General features: G+C 56.3%; 1 protein-coding gene across 1 annotated transcript; it reads left to right on the top strand.

Moving 5' to 3' along the window:
- The first annotated feature begins 526 nt into the window (after positions 1–526).
- Positions 527–19736, top strand: NTRK1 (neurotrophic receptor tyrosine kinase 1). Its single transcript, XM_082399017.1, has 17 exons — positions 527–872; positions 4025–4099; positions 4375–4446; positions 6067–6135; positions 6883–7028; positions 7278–7420; positions 9690–9822; positions 12153–12479; positions 12916–12933; positions 13105–13157; positions 13437–13539; positions 14046–14192; positions 14514–14644; positions 14844–15016; positions 17315–17555; positions 17914–18072; positions 19349–19736. Exons 1-17 carry the CDS (start codon positions 583–585, stop codon positions 19532–19534), a joined length of 2466 nt encoding a protein of 821 aa, XP_082255143.1. The 5' UTR covers positions 527–582; the 3' UTR covers positions 19535–19736.

Raw genomic sequence — 19736 nt, 5'->3', positions numbered from 1 at the left:
CGCCACCCTGTGGCCTCTCCTGGAAATCGGCGTCTCGGGTCCCGGGTCTCCATTCTCCGGCTGTTTGGGGGCGACACCTTCCCTTTCTGTCTCTTCTGTTTTCCTTCCCCAGGTTCTGCGTTTGGTCTTTTGGGGATCCCTTCCCATTTCTTTCTAGGCTTTAGAGAGTGTTTCACCTAATTTATCCCAAGTGACATGCACACTCCCTCAGGCACGCGCCCCGTGCGGAGTGAGATGTGAGGCCGGGGGCTGGCTAGGATGACCTGGACGGCAAGCTTTCCCAAAGCTCAGTCATCTCCCCTCCCCCCTAAATGCAGCTTCTGTAGGCTGGGAGAAATAATGTATCAACTTCCCAGTTCCCCTACTCCCAGCAGACACCTCCGAGGAGTTCTGCGGCTGCCCTTCCGCGTCTCCTGGAGCTGGGGGGATCTTGGGGGAGTAGGCTGCCAGGGTGGGGGCAAAGTTGGGGACTTAGAAGAGGAGGGGGAGGGGTTGGAGTCAGAGGGGGCGGAGCGAGGCCGGGCGGGGGCCGCTGGCTCCGCCCTTTCCTGGCGGCTGGGTCTTTAACACTGCCCAGCGCACATGTCGCGGGAGGCCAGGCAGCCGCTGCTGGAAGCACACAGACGGCTGCCCGGCCGGGGCGAGGCGGGCGCCGCCGCGATGCTGCGAGGCGGACGGCGCGGGCAACTCGGCGGGCACCGCCGGGCTACGGGGCCGGGCAGCCTGCTGGCCTGGCTGATGCTGGCATCTGCGGGCGCTGCACCCTGCCCCGATGTCTGCTGCCCCCACGGCCCTTCGGGGCTGCGCTGCACCCGGCCTGGGGCCCTGGATAGCCTCCGCCACCTGCCAGGCGCCGAGAACCTGACGGAGCTGTGAGTGTCTGGCGGGCGAGGGGGCGCGGGGAAAGGCGGGCATAGCAGTGCCCCGTGGGCACGGGCTCGCCGCTTGCTTGCTGTATCAGGAGGGGCGGGCGCGGCGGGAGGCTGATACCGTGCAGCCCGCGACTGTGCCTCGGCTTTCCTCCGCTGCCCTGGCAGCCTCCGCAGTTACTGCCTGGAAGTTGGGCTCAGAGCAGCTGCGGTGCTAGCTTCGAGGAGAGGAAAGGGAGCTCTCTGTGGACCAGATCTGAGAGAGCCCAGCCTTCTAGAAACCGCTTTCTGGAGCTCAGCCAGGAGTCCACCCTCTGCCCTATGCAGGGGGCGGTTATCTGCAGAGACACCCCCCCCCCCCCAGTTTGGCATCCTCACCAACTCCCTTTTCCAGGGAGAAATCAGCCCCCTCCCCCTTCCTTGTCATGACCAGGCAACACCAATTCTCTCTGGAATTGGGAATTGAACTGGAATAGGTGGGAGGCGCTGAGGAGCCATAGCTTGGTGGTTGAGCTCTCTTCTTCCCACTTCCACCATCTCTTGTCCACACCGCCTCTTGATTTGGATGTGGGAAATGAGAGCCCCACCTGGCTTCCCTCTCCCCACCCCATCTCCCTCACCACGCTTGTCTCCCTACTTTGGGCAGGGAGTCAGGGGCCTTGCTGAGAGACTCTCCTCCCTTCGGGACTGGAAACGAAGAGGAATCTCCAGCATTTGCAGTACTCTGACATCCTGCAGTAGCTGGTTACAAAATACTCAAGTACTTTTTAGCAGCAGGTGAAACCTAAGGGAGTATTCCGTACTTACTGGCCTAGAGGTACTCAAGCATCGCATGGTGGTGGCTGGAAAATACTTGAGTATTCTATGTGGCTGGCATGGCCAGCAAGACTTCTAGAAGAAGAAAGGAACTGCTAGAATATTCTCCTCCTGTGGCCTGGGGTTAGCGAATGGGCAAGGAGCCCTGACCTCATGTATGACAGGCTGGAAGGTATCTGAGGCAGGGGCCATCGATGTCTGGAAGTGACTTGAGCAGCCTGCAATAATTGGCACTGAGTTACGTGGGTATCTTGTGGTAATTAACAGGAAGGTACTTGATCTCTCTCCCTAATGGCCCTAGGGAGATGAGGAGGCAAGATGGCCTTGTCTTGGTCTGGACCTAGGTTTCTGCATGATGGGAGGGGGCCTGAGGTCCAGACTGCCACCCCCAATCCCGTCCATTCATCACTCTGGGCCTTCAAAGCAGGGCCCAGGCTCCTGAATGTTCCCCATCAGCGCTCTCTTTTCCTGATTCCCTTCCGAGCCCCTAGTAGGTCCAGCTGGGGGAGGGGGTGGTGGGAAGTGTGGACAGGTTGGGGCTGGGGGGGTGGGAGGCATGCAGGGTGGTGAGCTGAGCTGTCACTCTGGGTGGGGCGGCAGTCTAACCCCTGCCTCCGCCTGCAAGGTCCCCTCCTCCTCCCTCACCCGCAGAGCTAACGAGGAGATAATGGACTCGAATAGACAGATTGATTATGAATCCAAACGAATGAGGCAGCTTTGAGCACGCTGCCTGACAGTTTGCACACCCCCGGCCACACTACTTCTCACTCCCTCCCGGGGTCCCTATAGCTCTAGGTCCTTTGGGCAGGGGCTGGTGGGGGGGTTGGCAGGACAGGGACCTACTCTCTCTCAGAGTCACTGGAGTTTTACTCCCTAGACCTCAGGGGACTGAGGACCCGATGCCTGGCTGTCCTGCAGGGGCCAAGTCTGGGAAGGGCTGGCGGGGAGGGGTCATTCAGGCTGGTCCTGGTTCCCACAATTGAGGAAAGTACAGGGTAGAGGGGGAGATTTCTGAGAACAGGCAGTGAGTCAGGGGCCCCTGTGTGTGTTGGGGGCGGGCCTGACGTGCCGCTGCAGGGCAGCTGACTTCTCAGGAACTCCCTGGCGTGCCAGATCCAGAAGCTGGACAGGGCCTGGGATGTCAGAAATCCCACAGCCCTGCATGCCTGCTTTTACTTCTTTCTTTCTCTTCTCCCCATCTTGCTTTCTCTGGCTCTCTGTGCTTATCTACCTGTCCCTCTGTCTCCCTTTTCTTATCTGTCTCTCTCCTTGTCTGTCTCTGTCTCTGTGTCTCTGCCAGTCTCCTCCTGTCAGTTCTTCCTCCTAGGTGTCCCTGTTTCGCTATCTCTTTGTTTTTCTGCACCCTGCTCCCCACCCTCAGCCTTCCCATTGCCCTCTCACTGTGAAACACAGCCACTTGGTGCCTCTCCACCATCCCCAACTCTGACTCCCTCCTCTCATTGCCCCTCTCCTCCTCCCTGGGACCCTCCTGGGGCAGGGAGGGGCTCAAGGAGTCCCTGACTGACAGCCTCTATGCCTGTCACTCGCTTTGCTGAAAGATGGGGGGGGGGCGATGGAGGGGTTGCTTCTTGAGTGTGGGGAGGGACCAGCTTTGAGGGGGAGAGGGTGGGGTGTGTGTGTGTGTCTGTGCGTGTGCACAGCAGTATGGGTGAGCCCAGACGGTGGCCCCTGAGTGGTGTGTTTGGGAGCGCATATTTACATGGCCACAGGGCTTCCTTTGTTCTGGGTGGGGCAGTGGCAGGGATGAGCGTAGGCCCTTTGTGGAAACAAGCGTTTCAGCGTGACCCCCTATTGCTGAGCGTGTGCAGGAGGGGCTCTGTGTTTAAAAGCAGAACGCCAAGCTGCAAATGGACTTGTGTGTGTTTATGAATGTGAGTATGCCCACACATTCTCACGTGTGTGTGTGCGCATGAGAGTTATGCAGCTATGTTTTTCCCCGTGGGGATAGCGTGAGCATGCACACGGGCACACCTGTGGGTTCATGCATGCATGTGTGGGCGTGTGTGAGGAGATGTGTCTCTGTGCATATGTTTACACATCTGTGTGTGTGCATGCTTGAGTGTGTGAGAGTGTGCATGTGTGATGGTGTGAGGATGCATGCATGGGACGATATGGCTGTGTGAGGTGGTGGGTCTCCATGCCTATGAGGATGCATGTGTGTGGGCATGCCTGTGCATGTGTACGCGTGTAAACAGGTTTTTGTGTGACTGGATGCATGTGTGCACACGCGCGTGTGATTGGGAGGGAGGGAGGTGGGTGGGCGTGGGAACTCGAGTGTGGGCCTGCGCCCCTGTGACTCCCAACCCCTCTCCCCACAGCTACATCGAGAACCAGCAGCATCTGTGGCAGCTGAAGCTCAGTGACCTGAGGGGCCTGGGGGAGCTGAGAAACCTGTGAGGGGCTCCACACAGGGCCTGGGGGACCAGAGGGTCAGGGAGGGCTCAAGGGGCCCGGGAGGGGCGTGGGAGGACCTGAGAGGCTGAGGACGGAGGGGCTGGCCGGTCAGTGAGCCCAGTGGTCTCAGGGGTCCAGGGTGGCTGAGAAAGCTTTGAGGAGGGCGGGGAGGGGTCCAGGGCTCGGCACTGGGGACTGGAGGGCTGGCATGGGCAGAGAGTGTGACCCAGGGGAGCTACGAGCCTCGGTGCTGATCCTGCTGCACCCTCCCCAGCACCATCGTGAAGAGTGGTCTCCGTTTCGTGGCGCCAGATGCCTTCCATTTCACTCCTCGTCTCCGTCGCCTGTGAGTGGCCAGGGTTGGGCAGAGGGGGGTGAGAAGACACCTAGGCTTGGGCGGCTAATGGGCTTGGCCCTCCCCAGGGAACTGTTCTGAGGAAGGCCCCAGCCTGGTCAGGGAAGTCGTTCCACCCATTCTCCTGGGGCCTTCTTCCCATCCACTTCAGGGATGGCGGTGCCCTCAGCTCCCACCCCTGCCAGCTGGAAGGTCCTTCTTGCTGCCTCACTTCCATGCTTCATGCTACAGGGGCACTTCTCATAGGTGCCTGCCTCAGTTTTCTTCCCAGGGCTCAGATACACACCAGTCCCAAGGGAGCAAGGACGGGGAGCAGGGCTCCGGGTTCTGGCCGGGACTCTATCTCCCACCTGCTCCCTGGCCCCTGGGATAGCCTGGGAGCTGGGGGACCAGATCTGCTACTCGGGGTACTCCCCTGGGAGTCACAGCCACCCCTTCTGTAGAGGAGGGGGAGGGGCAGGGGTGGGCAGGAGAGACCCTTGGAGTCCCTGGCAGGCCCTCTGAGGGTAGGAGTTCAGCTCCTCCTTCTCACCACTGGCAGGTGGAGAGATGGGAAGTGTGGTGGGAGCCTGTCATTCAGAGTTGTGCTGGGTACTCTAAACTCTCTGTGTGTCCGTGATTTAGCAACAACGACAGACAAAATGAGGTGATGTTACCTCACTGACTGTGTACTAGGGCTTCAGTTAAAAATGCGTACTCAGTGACACCTCACGATACTTAGGTCAGCGAATCTTCGCAATCAACCTGGTGAGAAAGGTAGTGTCATCTCCATGTTATAGATGAGAATTCTGAGAATCAGACGTGTTCAGTGGCTGGGCTGAGGTCACGCAGCTGTAAGTGGCAGGACAGAGGCACACTCAGCTCTGTCTGGCGCTAAAGCGGGTAGCCTTTGTGATCCCCGTGTGGCGGCTACTCTCCATCTCAGCCTCCACAAGCTGAAAGACAGCTAGGCAAGGGGAGGGGTCAGGGCAGGCCCCTCAGAGGCAGAGGGTCCCAGGAGTGGCAGCCTGGTGCAGGGCGCAGAGTACTGGAGCTGGCCCTCACCCAACTCCCCTTCTCCATCTCTACAGCTAGGGGGCTGGGGGTCTGGCGTCCATTGCAGCCAACTTTCCTTAGTCCCTGAGGAGGGGAAGGAAGGAGGAGTGGGGAGGGAAGCCGAGGAAGGACTCTGAGATCCTCGCACGGCATCCAGCAGGGGGCAAGGGAGTGTGGAGGCCCCGTGCTCCCCCTCCTCCTCTGGCCCGGTCCTGGGCTCTGTGGGCAGGCAGCACAGATGGAGCCCCTGCCCCCAGCTGGGGCCTCAGCACTTTGCCAGCTGGGGCCAAGGCTTGGGGAGGGGGAGCGGCTGTTCCCTCGGACCACCCCGCCTCCCTGGGGTCTGGGGAGGGGGTTAAGTGGGGTTAACCCTTGTTGTCCCAGGGAGAAGAGCGGGACTCAGAGAGCCTAACCAGTCCCCCCTCTCCAGTGACTCGCCGGGCTAGGTCTAGTTGCCAGGGCTGGGGTCGGGGGAGCCAGATGTCAGCTTCCTCCTGGCTCCTCCCCTCCCTCACACTGGGTCAGAGCAAGGTCGCTCGCTCACAGGGTCTGTCTGCTCTGTCTCAACTCCCGCAGGGATCTGTCCTTCAATGCTCTGGAGTCTCTCTCCTGGAAAACCGTGCAGGGCCTCTCCCTACAGGAACTGTGAGTGTGGGGACTTCCAGGGGCAAGAGCAGCAAGTGTGTGTGTGTGTGTGTGTGTGTGTGTGTGTGTGTGTGTGTGTGCCCTCGGGCACTTGAACCTCTGTGTGAAGGTATGTGTCGCTGTGTCTGCGTGGAACTTTGGGGGGGGTTGGGGTGTTCTCTCTGGGGACCGCGTGTTTGGCTGTCCATATGCATGCTTGTGAACCCCCCATCGAAGCAGAAGCTGCAGGCCCAGCCATTGAGGTGGTGATTGCCCTGGGCACACTTGGGGTGGGGGGTGGAGAGCTGGCCTGGACAACTGATTGCGTGTGTGCTTGGGAAGCGGGGTGCTGGCGTGGTTCTCGGGGCCTGTGCACACGGGCACATCCGCCCACAGTGCTCATGGGATGGGTGGGACGGCAGTGGTCCGTGTATGTTTGGTGGGCGCCTCAGGCCTCTGGGTCACCCCGGAAGGCTGTGCCCTTCTCTCCTTGTCACCCTACTTGGAGCCCTCACCTGGCTTGTCACCCTGGGGAGCCCAGGTGAGGGAATTCCACGTAGCCCACAGCTGGCTGTCTTTGACTTTCGGCATTCTATTTCTTTCAGCAGTGTCTTGTGAGGGGGGTCCATGAGAGGAACTTCTCCCATCTCCCCACTCCTTCACCTCTAGACAGTCCACCCTGCTGTCTAACTGCACTCCCTCTTGCTGTAGTACTTCCTTCACATCTGCCCTTCCCCTAACTCTCTTGGTGTCCCCCACACCCACCAGAGTCCTGTCGGGGAACCCCCTGCACTGTACCTGTGCCCTGCTCTGGCTGCAGCGCTGGGAGGAGGAGGGGCTGGGCGGAGTGCGGGAACAGAAGCTGCAGTGTCCCGGGCAGGGGCCCCTTGCCCTCATGTCCAACACCAGCTGCGGTACGTGCTGGAGGTGGTGTGAGGGGCTGGGAAAGAGCACCATGCTTGGGGAGAGGGCATTGGGCAGGGCTCAGGGGGTGAGCCCTGAAGAGGGGCTGGGAAACGGACATTGGCAAGAGCTGGGGGAAACTGAAGGTTGGGGGGCAGGAGCAGGGGCTCTGAGGAGGGTGGGAGAAGGAGCACCGCCCTTGGTCGGGGCTCGGAGGCCACTCCCAGCTCTAACGCCCCTTGGGCATCCTGGGCCACCAGGTGTGCCCACGCTGAAGGTCCAGATGCCCAATGCCTCCGTGGACGTGGGGGACGACGTGTTGCTGCAGTGCCAGGTGGAGGGGCAGGGCCTGGAGCAGGCCGGCTGGATCCTCACGGAGCTGGAGGAGTCAGCCACGGTGATGGTGAGAAGCCCTCCACTGCCCGTGCCCCCATGCCCCCCCTCCTGATTCGAGGCCTGCACAGAGCACAGGAGACAAAGACAGGGAAAGAGAGACAACAAATAAGAAGCACATAAAGGGTGAGGGATGGACAGAGACGGTTTAGAGCCCTGGGACTAGGCCTCGTGCTGCTGGACAGCCGCAGGCATGCACATGCCCTCAGGCCAGGCCCTGGCCCAGCAAGGACCCCAGGCTCCACCGATCCGCCACAACTTAGGTCCCCACTCTGGGATCAAGGTGCTGGCCACAAGAGAGAGGGTCACAGAGCCCTCACATATTGGAGCTGAACAGGGGAACCCAACAGACCAACTCTCCCATCCACCTCATTTCTAGATAAGGAAACTGAGAACCAGGGACGGGGCGCAATATTTGTGGTCCTGCACCCAGGCCAGTTCTTGGGGGCCTTTCGATCATTTTCTGGAGACTCTGGAAGCAACATCCTCTTGAGTGTGTGATGAGCATATTAATAAAGGAGGCACAGGTCTGGTTCCAGCTCTCTCACTAATTAATTCTTGGAGTGACTTTTGGAAAAATCCCTCAATCTGCCTGCACTTTGGTTTTCTTATCTGTCAGCTGAGGAGGTAGACATGATGGCCTTCTGATGTCCTGCCTGCCTCTGGGCACTCTCTGTCCTCAGGCTGGCGACGGGCAGCTGAGAGTAGCTGTAGTTGACTCAGGAGGCCTCATGGACAAGGTCAGCAGGGGTCGACGTTGGGCTGTGCCCACCCAGAAAGCTGGCCCCTCACGGGTGGACACAGAGGGTCCAGTCCCTGGAAGGAGCTGGGTCAGTGAAAGCAGGGGTGTGGTGTTCAGTTTGGAGGCCCTCGCTTTGGGAGGGGAGTCAACCCCAGAATTGCTGGTGGCCCCTGGAACAATATTGAAGGAGGAACCACTGGACCCCTGAGCAGGGGGTCCAGACATGGTGGAGGGACCACAGGCCACTGAGTGGTTCCTCCTCTCCCAGAGATCAAAGCCACTGAGTGTGAGTAATGGAAAAGGGGACAAGGCAGAAACAAGAGGCTGGGCATGACCATCTGTGGAGAGACTTTTGATAAGCTATCTGTTTTGGGAAGTTGCAGGTTTTTGCTTTTCTCTTTGGGAGCTTTACATGTTTGCTACCACTTCTGTTTTCTGGAGACTTCTATAGAAAAGCCATACCCTAACTGGGCTAAATGGAGGGGAGGGGAGGGGAGGCTGGTCCCCCTCAGGAGTGTGAAGGGTGGCAGAGCAGCTCAAAGGGAAGAGTTCATGGGACGCCATACCCCAGGGTGACTTGGAGGAGATGAGACAGCCGAGAGAAGCTTAGGGCAGGGCTTCCCCTTGGGGTGGCTGGAACCCAGGCCTTGCATAAGAGGCTGCAGAGCTCTTCTGGAGTCTTTGAACTCACATATTCCACTGGAAGCCCAGAGAAACTTCACCTTTCGTGGTATTTATTCAAGGGATTCCACATTTACAAAATTTCCAGATAAATCAGATTTGTCCACTACTTCATCTATTTTCATCATTTTATGAAAATAGCTTTCTAAGATGTCAAAAGATCATTTTGTTTACCTCTTCAGCTTACAGAATAAGAAAATCTTGGTTCAACAAGATTAAGAATTGTCTTAAGGCCATATAACGTCCATGGTGTCTTAGGAAGAGAATCTGAATCTGATTCAGTCTTTTGATGATGATTCAGAACCAAGTCACTTAGCTTCTCTCTAACTTCACTCTCTTTTTCCATCTGCCAAAGGTAGTCATCATGATTCTACCGTTGCTTCTAACTGCTGCCCTGTTACCAGCACCATCTCTTTGTTTCTGATCTTCCTTGGGCTGAGACTAAGTTTCTTAGAACTATGTGTAAAACAAGAATGAGTAGGTGGTGAGATCCTAGCTGGTTTTCCAATTAGTTGTGCATATTTAGTACTTGGGATTTGTGACATCTATTTAGCTGTTTAGATGGTGGTTTTATGGCTTGGGGTATTTTGTGCCTATTTTGAGGTTATTGGTTGTGTTCTAGATTTTTCAGATCATTAAACAAATGACCCAGGAGAATCTGCAAACAAGCTCTAAAGGAGGGCCATTCTCTGCTATATTCTCTCCCACACCTTTTTCCTTCCCCTCCCTCCCAGCCTTCCTCGCTTTTCCATCTGGGCCAGAGGGGCTCCCCAAAGACATCAGCTCCAGCCGCCCTGCCTCCAATCCCAAGCCAGCTGAAGCTTTTCTTGATTTTCCCCTTTCTTCTATGACCCAGCAATCTGGGAGTCTGCCGTCCTTGGGACTGACCCTGGCCAATGTCACCAGTGACCTCAATAGGAAGAACGTGACGTGCTGGGCGGAGAATGACGTGGGCCGGGCTGAAATCTCCGTCCAGGTCAACGTCTCCTGTGAGTCCCAATGACTGCCCCTGCGCCCACTCCCATCCCTTCTTCCCTGAAAAGAGGATGTGAGCGTGAGGGGCTGCAGGAAAGGGGTGGGATGTGTGTGTCCACAGCTGCTCTCTCCCAGCTGTTTCCAGATTCCCATGAAAACCTGATCCTTTGAGAGAAGTCCTGGGGGCTCGTCAAGGCCAGAGGGACGGAGATGGATTTCTTTTTGGCCCCTGCCCAAGTCTTGCTACCTGAAGCCCTCAACACCAGCTGCCTGCCCGTTCTCACTGCTCTGCTGTATTTCTTCATGTCCGTTCCTCCTTAGAACTTCTGCCCTACATCCTAGTTTTATTTTTTTTATTTTTAATTAATTAATTAATTTATTTATTTATGGCTGCGTTGGGCCTTAGTTGCGGCACGCGGGATCTTTCATTGCGGTGGGTGGGCTCTTCATTGCAGCGCGCTGGCTTCTCTCTAGTTGTGGCCCGGGCTTAGTTGCCCCTTGGCATGCGGGGATCTTAGTTCCCCCACCAGGGATCGAACCCGCAACCTCTGCATTGGAAGGCGGATTCTTAACCACTGGGCCACCAGGGAAGTCCCTACATCCTAGTTTTAAAAGAAGAAATTCCCCATCTAAGTTCCTCTTTAGGCTTACTGCCTAATTTCCCTAGGTCTGCCACAAATTATTTAAAATCTTCTATGTTATATAAATTTTTCTTCTTGTGAAACAACATACATAGATATGTACACAAAACATATACACCTTAAACAGTAATTATTCTTACCAGCAGTTAAGAAGACACTCTCTTCCTCTCCCCATTCAGAACCCCGTCCTTCTCCACCCCATCCCGACTTTTGTGATAATCATTTCCTTGCTTTTAAAAATAATTTTACACACGTAGGCTTCCCTATCAATATGGTGGGGTTTTGTCTGTTCTTGTACATTATATAAATGGAATCATATCTCGTATTATTTTGTGTCTAGTTTCTTCTGCTCAACATTATTTTTTTTTAAGATTTATTTATTATTTATTTTATTTATTTTTGGCTGCGTCGGGTCTTAGTTGAGGGATCTTAATGGGATCTTTGTTGAGTCATGAGGGATCTTTCGTTGACGCTTGCGGGTTTTCTCTCTCTAGTTGTGGCACGCAGGCTCCAGAGCACTTGGACTCTGTAGTTTGTGGCACGCGGGCTCTCTTGTTGAGGTACGCGAGCTCAGTAGTTGTGGCGCATGGGCTTAGTTGCCCCGCGGCATGTGAGATCTTAGCTCCCTGAGCAGGGATTGAACCTACGTCCCCTGCATTGTAAGGCAGATTCTTTACCACTGGACCACCAGGGAAGTCCCTCAACATTATTTTTGTAAGATTCGTCCACGTTAATGGGAGTAACTATTAGTTCATTCAGTTCACTGCTGAGTAGTATTCCATTGCATGGGTGCTGGCTGGAATTCCAGTATCGTGTGTGTGTATGTGTTTATACATACATATATATATATATATATTTATTTGTTTATTATTATTTTTTTTCTATTATTGAGGGGCTTTTGCTTCTTTCAGGTTGGGTCTATTTCAAACCCATATCTTTTTTCAAAAAGTTTTTAAACAGTGTATATATATATATATATATATATTTGTTTGATGTTTAGGCCCCCTTCCCGATCTTCTTAGGCTTGATTACACTTAATTTTTCTACATCCCTCATCCAAAAGACTCCATGTCTAATTTCCATAAGCTGGTACCCTACTTCTCTAGGACTGTTACTTATTTTCTTTAAACCCACCACTTAAATGGTTTTTTTTTTCAAGGAATTATTTATTTTTTGGCTGCATTGGGTCTTTCTTGCTTCACACGGGCTTTCTCTAGTTGCAGTGGGCAGGGGCTACTCTTCGTTGCAGTGCGCGGGCTTCTCATTGCGGTGGCTTCTCTTGTTGCAGAGCATGGGCTCTAGGCACACATGGGCTTCAGTAGTTGTGGCTTGCGGGCTCTAGAGTGCAGGCTCAGTAGTTGTGGCGCACGGGCTTCGTTGCTCCGTGGCATGTGGGATCTTCCCGGACCAGGGCTCGAACCCGTGTCCCCTGCCTTGGCAGGCAGATTCTCAACCACTGCGCCACCAGGGAAGCCCCACTTAAGTTTTTTAAGCTTGAGTTTTATATACCTGCTGCCTGATTTATTTAAGATTTACTGTCAGCTTTCTTCAAAACGTCTCTCCTTACGAATCTCTTAGAGCCTGCTGACCAGTTTCTCTTAGGCCTACCCCCTGATTTCCAGCTGTACACTCCCACCCCCACCTAGGATTTGTCAGGTCTGCAGCTGCTCCCGGACTCTCTCTGTCCCCTCTCTGGCCCGCAGTCCCCGCCAGTGTGCATCTGCAGCCAGCGGTGGAGCAGCACCACTGGTGCATCCCCTTCTCCGTGGACGGGCAGCCCACGCCCTCTCTGCGCTGGCTCTTCAATGGCTCTGTGCTCAACGAGACCAGCTTCATCTTCACCGAGTTCCTGGAGCTGGCAGCCAACGAGACCGTGCGACACGGCTGCCTGCGCCTCAACCAGCCCACCCACGTCAACAATGGCAACTACACGCTGCTGGCGACCAACCCCTTGGGCCAGGCCGCCGCCTCCGTCATGGCCGCCTTCATGGACAACCCTTTCGAGTTCAACCCTGAGGACCCCATCCCCGGTGTGAGGGCCACCCTGAACCCTGCCCCCTCTCCCTGGGTTCCACCTGGGTACAGATCCAGGTGTCCAGGGATGCCTGGCCCACTTCCTGCTGTGATCCTGACCTCAGAAGTTGGAGTGCCTGGTCTTGGACAGAAAGGAGCCTGGGGTTCTGGTGTCCAGCTCTGCGCTGTCCTCCTTGCCCCTGCCTCCCCCAAACCCCAGGAGTCCTGAACCCCTGAGCTCTTCCATTCACTTGGGCTGGCTGAAGAGAGGGCCACGCACCAGGGCATCCCTGGCCCAGCTGGAAAAGGGCCACGTGCATCTTCTCCCTTGAGGTCCAGCAGCTCCACCTCCCCATCCCACCCCCACCCACGAAGGGATGAGTCCCAGAGGGGGAAGGGGATGCACTGCTCTTTTCCCCATCTGATTGCTTTCTCTCCTCCCTCCTGCTGCAGTCTCCTTCTCGCCAGTGGGTGAGTAGCCCAGGCTGGAGGGCAGGTTCTGTCTGGTCCCTGGAGCTGCGGCTGGGGCAGGGGGTACAGTTAACCTGATCCTTGGGGGGTCAGCTGGGGCCAGGGTGGGGAGTCGGTAGAGGAGACACAGTGTGTGCCAAAGCTTATCCTTCCTGCCCTGTGTCCCCATAGACACCAACAGCACATCCGGAGACCCAGTGGAGAAGGATGAAACACCTTTTGGGGTGAGCGTGGGAAGTGGAAGCTTGTCCAGGACTTTAGATTCAGGAGGCCGGGCTAGAGGCTCATCTGCATGTCATTTCTGGTCAGAGCACAGAGATCAGTAGAATCTGGCCTGAGCTTAATCAGCCCCCTTTACAGCCGTGACTTGGAGGCCCCAGGGGAGGAGGAGGCAGGTCTGGGGGCCTGGCTCTGGGCATCTATGCAGGATGGAGAAACAGTTTGCTATGGGGGAGCTCTGAGAGTGCAGACAACCCCCAAATCTGACCACCCCACACCCTCAGGTCTCCATGGCTGTGGGCCTGGCTGTTTTTGCCTGCCTCTTCCTTTCGACGACATTTCTTGTGCTCAACAAATGTGGACGGAGGAACAAGTTTGGGATCAACCGTGAGTTGGGAGGCTGCAGAATGGCTGTCTGTCAGTCTGTCCGTCTGGCTTTGTTTCCTGCTGGCTCTTCCCCACTCTGTCCTCTCTGTGGGGGCCTGTGCACACATGGAGTTCTACAGAGTGTGTGTTTGGGGTATACGAGGACTGGCTATGGGGCTTGTGAATATGAGTGTGTCGGTGCTGGAGCCGGGGTAGTTTCAGAGGTAGCATCTGCTAATTGGTGGCTGGATTGTAGTCAAACACTAAGTGGGTCTGGGAGGTCTGGGCTCTGCGGGGGGGCAGTGGGGGAGTTCTCTGGTGGCCCACGGGGCCTGGGGTTGGACAGGAGCCAGACAGAGAATGGCCATAGTGCCTCCCCTTCCTCCTGCCTGCTGTCTTGCTTCCTAGCTCTTCTGTTCCGCCCGTGCAAGCTATGAGGTGAGGTCGCCTGGCACGCTGCAACCTGACAGGAGCTAGAGTGTGTGCCTGGGCTGTGACCCCGCCATGTGACTGTGTCTCCTCCCCAGGCCCCACCGTGCTGGCTCCAGAGGATGGACTGGCCATGTCCCTGCATTTCATGACATTGGGTGGCAGCTCCTTGTCTCCCAGCGAGGGCAAAAGCTCTGGGCTCCAAGGCCACATCATTGAGAACCCACAGTACTTCAGTGATGCCTGTGAGGGGCTGGGTCAAGGGTGTGGGCGAGCCTGTGTGTGTGTGTGTTTGTACGTGTGTGTGTGTGCATGTGGAGAAGCCCCTGTGTGCCATTGCCTTTGCCCACCCCAGGCCTGAACAAGCCTTCCCTCCCACCCCGCTGCCATCCATGTGCACATCATGTCATGGGGCTTGGTGAAGGTGTGAAGGCTCAGTGTCCATCCTCCCCTTTGCCTGGCACCCCCTGTGCAGAGCACAGCCCTGCTGGACAGTCCTGTCCTTGCCCCTGTCCCATCCTTCCCAAGACTGGGGCTCTTGTCTGATCCTGCAAGCCCCCCCGCAGGTGTTCATCACATCAAGCGCCGAGATATCGTGCTCAAGTGGGAGCTGGGCGAAGGCGCCTTTGGGAAGGTCTTCCTAGCTGAGTGCCACAACCTGCTGCCTGAGCAGGACAAGATGCTAGTGGCCGTCAAGGTAAGACCTTGGCCATGCGATATTGCTGGCCCGGGCCCCCCTCCCAGAGCACCATCATTCCAGGGTGGGGTGCTCAGGCTGGTGGGTGGGAGGCTGGGGTCTGGCATGGTTCACGACTTGGGGGTGGATGGGTCACCTTGGACGTGGGGAGGTCAAGGCTGGGCCCCCACCCAGGCCCGTCCCTGCCCCTACCATCCAGGCGCTGAAAGAGGTGTCTGAGAGCGCCCGGCAGGACTTCCAGCGGGAGGCCGAGCTGCTCACCATGCTGCAGCACCAGCACATCGTGCGCTTCTTTGGCGTCTGCACCGAGGGCCGCCCGCTGCTCATGGTCTTTGAGTACATGCGGCATGGTGACCTCAACCGCTTCCTCCGGTATGAGGGCCTGGCCCTGGCGCTGGCCCCTGGCCCGTCGTCCCTTCCCTACAAGCACATCCCTGCTTGTCTGCTGAACTGAGGGGGGTGGGACACCAAGAAGGAGCAGGAAGGCCCTGTCCGCGAGGCAAATGTGAGGCAAGTGTGTGAATGTGAGGAGAGTCCGTGCGGAGGACAGAGCGGCAATGTCAGGGAGGTTGAATTAGCAGAAGTCACGAGCTGAATCTTCAGGATGGGTGGGCTTTGCAGAGAGTGTGTGTGCACGTGCGTGTGGCACACAGAAGCCAGGCCTGTAGGAGGTGGCAGTTTTGATAACTACGATAACAGCAATAACAGACATTTATCAGGCACTTTCCACGCTCCAGGCACTGTGCTATATATTTTATAATTCATTCTAATTATGACTGTATGTGCTTATACATATATGTCTGTATAATCATATAAATGTATATTTATTTTTCATAGTCTCCTAGCATATATGGCAATTTATACTTGAAGAAAGTTACCAAAAATTCGTTTCTTTGGCTTTGGACAGAACAACTCTGATATGTTAACTAATTTGTACTGATAATTTTAATAACTTCAAGAAATGTACCCATTTCTCAGATGAGGCTTAGAGAGGTTAAGTGACTTGCTCAAGGGCACACAGGTAACAAATAGTCCAGGGAGATGTGACCCCAGGCAGAGCCCTGCTCTCAACCCCTGACCGTGATGGTCACATATTCCCTTCGTTGCGTCCTACTCCGATGAGGTGGACCCCCTGTGAGGTTGGGGCCGTGTGAGGCAGGGAAAGGGCCAGGGTTTGGAATCAACTGCGACTTACTAGCTGCGCCTATTTTGCCAAGTAGATTTCCTCTCTGGCCTCAGTTTCCCTACCAGTAAGAGGGACAACGTGGGACTGTGGTTCTGGATGAGTGTGCTTGTACAGCTGATGGTAGTGATTTGGTCTCCAGACATCCCTTTGGGAGTGACAGATCATTCGTGTAGCCAGGCTGCAAAATTCAGCTGGGAGAGACTCCAGAGTCTGAGCTTATCTTGAGCATGGGGAGGAGCCAATGGAGGATGTGGAGCGGGAAGGAGGTGAGGGCAGACCTGAGGTTAAATGTGGAGGTGAATTGGCTCAGAGGAACCCAAGTCAAGAGGAGGCCAAAGAGGAGCCCTTCCCCTTACTCACTAGATGCGGTGTGGGCTCTGTGCTAGGGACCGGATGCAAGCCAGGATCCATCTGGGGTCCAGGATGGAGGAAAAGCAGCTTTATATAGTGGATAGAGCACGGGTAAACCAAAGGAGGGAAACATGAAAGCTCCTAGATGAGTCCGGAAGACTTCCCCTAGGAGGGACCATCTATTTCTCCTCGCCTCTGGGCCTCTACCTCTGCCTGGTACACTGAGTCTCCTTCCCAGCCCCTTCACCCACCCCTGTCCCCGACCCCTTCAAGTGGCTTACCCACCTCCCTTCCCAAGGGCTTGAGTGTCAGTTTAGATGTCTCTTCTTCCAGGAAGCCTTCCCTGACTTCTTCCATCCCTACACTGAGTGCCCATCAGGTGCCCCCCACACTGCACTGCTGTAACCTGTTTATCTGCATCCTACCCTCCACTGTAGCTCTGGTGCTTGGCACATTGGAGATGTTACCTGGAATAAGTGAAGAAATAAATTGTTGAGGAGAAAGTTGGCCAGTAGGAAAGGGCAGTACTGACAAAACCATCAGTCAGACAGCTTCAGAAGAAGGAATATTTGGGGAATGGAGATGAATGATCGGGGAATGGAGATGAATGATCAGGGACTGGTCTGGAGGGATGGCTGTGGGGAGGAGGAGGGCATCCTGGAAACCTTTGGAAGGAAGGCTGGATACCGAGGGCAAAGGTGAGAGAGACAGGAATCAAGGACGACCACATTTCAGGCTCACAGCCTGGGTGGGGGATGTTCCCTTCACTGAGGCAGGGGCAGGCCTGGGGGAAGATGCTGAGCACCTTCGCAAGGGCTGAGTCGGAGGTGTACCCGGGCAAGAGATGTAGGGGCCAATGGGCAGCTCCAGTGGGCTTGGAGTTCAAGGGGGCTGCCTGAGAGGAAGGCATTAATGTGGAAAGTGTGGGCACCAGTGGAAGCTCTAGAGGTGGGGCACACCAGCCGCCCCCCATCCCGGTCCCTCCAGACAGCTGCCTCCCCTGTTCTTTCCTTCCTCCATTCCCTGAGTCCCTTCCCCCACCCCCCAACCCCCAGCTCCCTGGGCTCCCTTCTCTCAGGCTCCTGGGGGTTCTCTCCTCCCAGCCTATCCTTCTCCCTCGCTCTTTCTCGAAGGTCCCACGGGCCTGATGCCAAGCTGTTGGCTGGCGGGGAGGACGTGGCTCCAGGGCCTCTGGGCCTGGGGCAGCTGCTGGCCGTGGCTAGCCAGGTCGCCGCGGGGATGGTGTACCTGGCGGGTCTGCACTTCGTGCATCGGGACCTGGCCACGCGCAACTGTCTGGTGGGTCAGGGACTAGTGGTCAAGATCGGCGATTTCGGCATGAGCAGGGATATCTACAGCACCGACTATTACCGCGTAAGTCTTTCACCCCGACCCCTCCCACAGCATCCAAACTGCAGACACGCTAATGCCGAGTCCCCCTCCAGTGCCTGCCCTTGCTGGGCACGCCCTCCTCTTCCTCAGGCGGTGTGGTGTCTGAGACTCTCTGGCTCTGGTTTTTAACCCTCCTCCTACCCCCTCGGCCCCCAGTGGAGGAGGGTCTGTCTCCACTATCGCGGAGGGAAACGGCACCATCGGTTTTTCCCTTTTAGCCCTGGGCCGGAGAGCCACTTCTATTTATTTTTAATGACGGGACTGGGGGCGGGTCTGCGTCAGGAGAGGCTGTCCGCGGTGGGCGCCCGCAGGAGGTGACGCAGCACCCGCACGCCGGCAGGTGGGAGGCCGCACCATGCTGCCCATCCGCTGGATGCCGCCTGAGAGCATCCTCTACCGCAAGTTCACCACCGAGAGCGACGTGTGGAGCTTCGGCGTGGTGCTCTGGGAGATCTTCACCTACGGCAAGCAACCCTGGTACCAGCTCTCCAACACAGAGGTCAGCCCCGCTCCGTGGGTCATTCCCTGCCGGCCACCGTTTCCCCGCCCCTTCGGGTCCCTTTTTCAGGAAATTCTGTCCCCTTCTGCCCCTCATCCCACTGCCGGCAGGTCGGGCACCCATCCAGCATCCCGCTGACACTGCTCTCTCCACCCCAACCCTGTTCTTTTCTCACATTCTTCCTTCTCCTATTCTAACTGGCTCCTGGGGGAACCTCAAAGCACTTATAAATGGAGCCCAGACCCCCGTCCCTAGCTGCATTTTATAGACCTAGTAGGCATCATCAGGGTGAAAGGGAGAGGCATGGAAAGAGGAACACAATACGAGAGGGCCTGATGCTGCAGCAGGAAGGCTGGAGGTTAGACTGTAAGAAGGACGGTCCTACACCTCCCCTTGCCCTCCTGGCTGGGCACAGGTGTTCCCTCTCCCAGAGCAGCTCCCCCCCCCACCCCCTCCTTGGCTCGCAGCTGTCAGTTTCCATTTCTCCTCCTAATGCAGTCTGCTCCCTGGAGGCTGGTGGCGTGGGAGAGAGGGTTATAGATTTTAATTTTCTCAAGCACTGAGAGAAGGAATGGAATTAGTGCCGCCCATAACCCAAGTCCTCTAATGGCGAGGGAGGGAAGAAGGGGGGAAGAGACTCCAGGCCCTTCAAGCATCTCCCTGCCACAATCTCTCCTTCCTTGGATCCCTTAGCTGCTCTTGCAGTCCTTCCTGGAGTTTAACTTTGATCTTTCCTGCTGCAGTTTTCTTTTAAGAGCAGCTAGGTCCCCACAGAGTGGTACCTGCAGAAGAGAAAAAAAGTGGGGTTGCCGTCTACCTTAAAATGCAAGCCAGCCACTTTTCAAGGCCTTTACCTGCAACCCTGCTCTGTTTTCTTTTTGCCCTCTGGAGCTGAGAGATGGAGAACCCTTCCCTTCTTCCATGCAGCCGTCAACACTAAACTGATGGATTTGGCAAATGCCTTGGCCTCTCCCCTTCCTTGGCCCACCTGGCAAGTCTTCCTAGGGTCTGATTCCAGCCCTTTGGGATACAATTCTACCCCAGCCCAACCCTCCCAGGGTCTCTTTAGCTTTAATCCTTCCACTGCTCAGTGTCAGAGTGGAAAGGAATCTTGGGATTCACTGCATCCTTTCAGATTATTAGTAGCCACGAGGCCCAGACATATCGTATGACCTGCCTTGGGAGCTTCAATGAGGCAGAGGCAGTGCTGGGTCTGGCCTCACTCTCCTGCCCCCAGCCCAGTGTGCCCTCTTCTCTCTCCCTCTGGTGGCCCCAGGCGATCGAGTGCATCACGCAGGGACATGAGCTGGAGCGGCCTCGTGCCTGCCCACCGGAGGTCTACGCCATTATGCGGGGCTGCTGGCAGCGGGAGCCCCAACAACGCCACAGCATCAAGGATGTGCACACCCGGCTGCAAGCCCTTGCCCAGGCGCCTCCTGTCTACCTGGATGTCCTGGGCTAGGAGGCTGGCCCAGGGGCTGGGTAGCCGGAATACTGCAGCCTGCCCTCAGCGACCCCCATGGCTCCCAGCAGCCCCAGGGTGATCTCAAAGCATCTAACTCACCCTCAGCATGCGGGAGGGGACAGGTGGGGTCTGGGAGCAGAGGATGTCCCTGCTTCTCTAGACAGGGTTCCGCCATAGCAATTATATTTATTATCCCTTG

This window comes from Balaenoptera borealis (genome assembly GCF_965194805.1).
Source record: "Balaenoptera borealis genome assembly, chromosome: 1".
NCBI classification, from domain to species: Eukaryota; Metazoa; Chordata; class Mammalia; order Artiodactyla; family Balaenopteridae; genus Balaenoptera; species Balaenoptera borealis.
Note: the sequence above shows the minus strand (reverse complement) of the source record. Positions and strands in the feature narration are given on the sequence as shown.

Coding starts and splice junctions, on each gene's coding strand:
- NTRK1 (XM_082399017.1), top strand. CDS start 583: ATGTCGCGGGAGGCCAGGCAGCCGCTGCTGGAAGCACACAGACGGCTG. Junction 7,421..9,689: donor AGGAGTCAGCCACGGTGATG/GTGAGAAGCCCT, acceptor TCTATGACCCAG/CAATCTGGGAGTCTGCCGTC. Junction 14,645..14,843: donor AGATGCTAGTGGCCGTCAAG/GTAAGACCTTGG, acceptor CCTACCATCCAG/GCGCTGAAAGAGGTGTCTGA.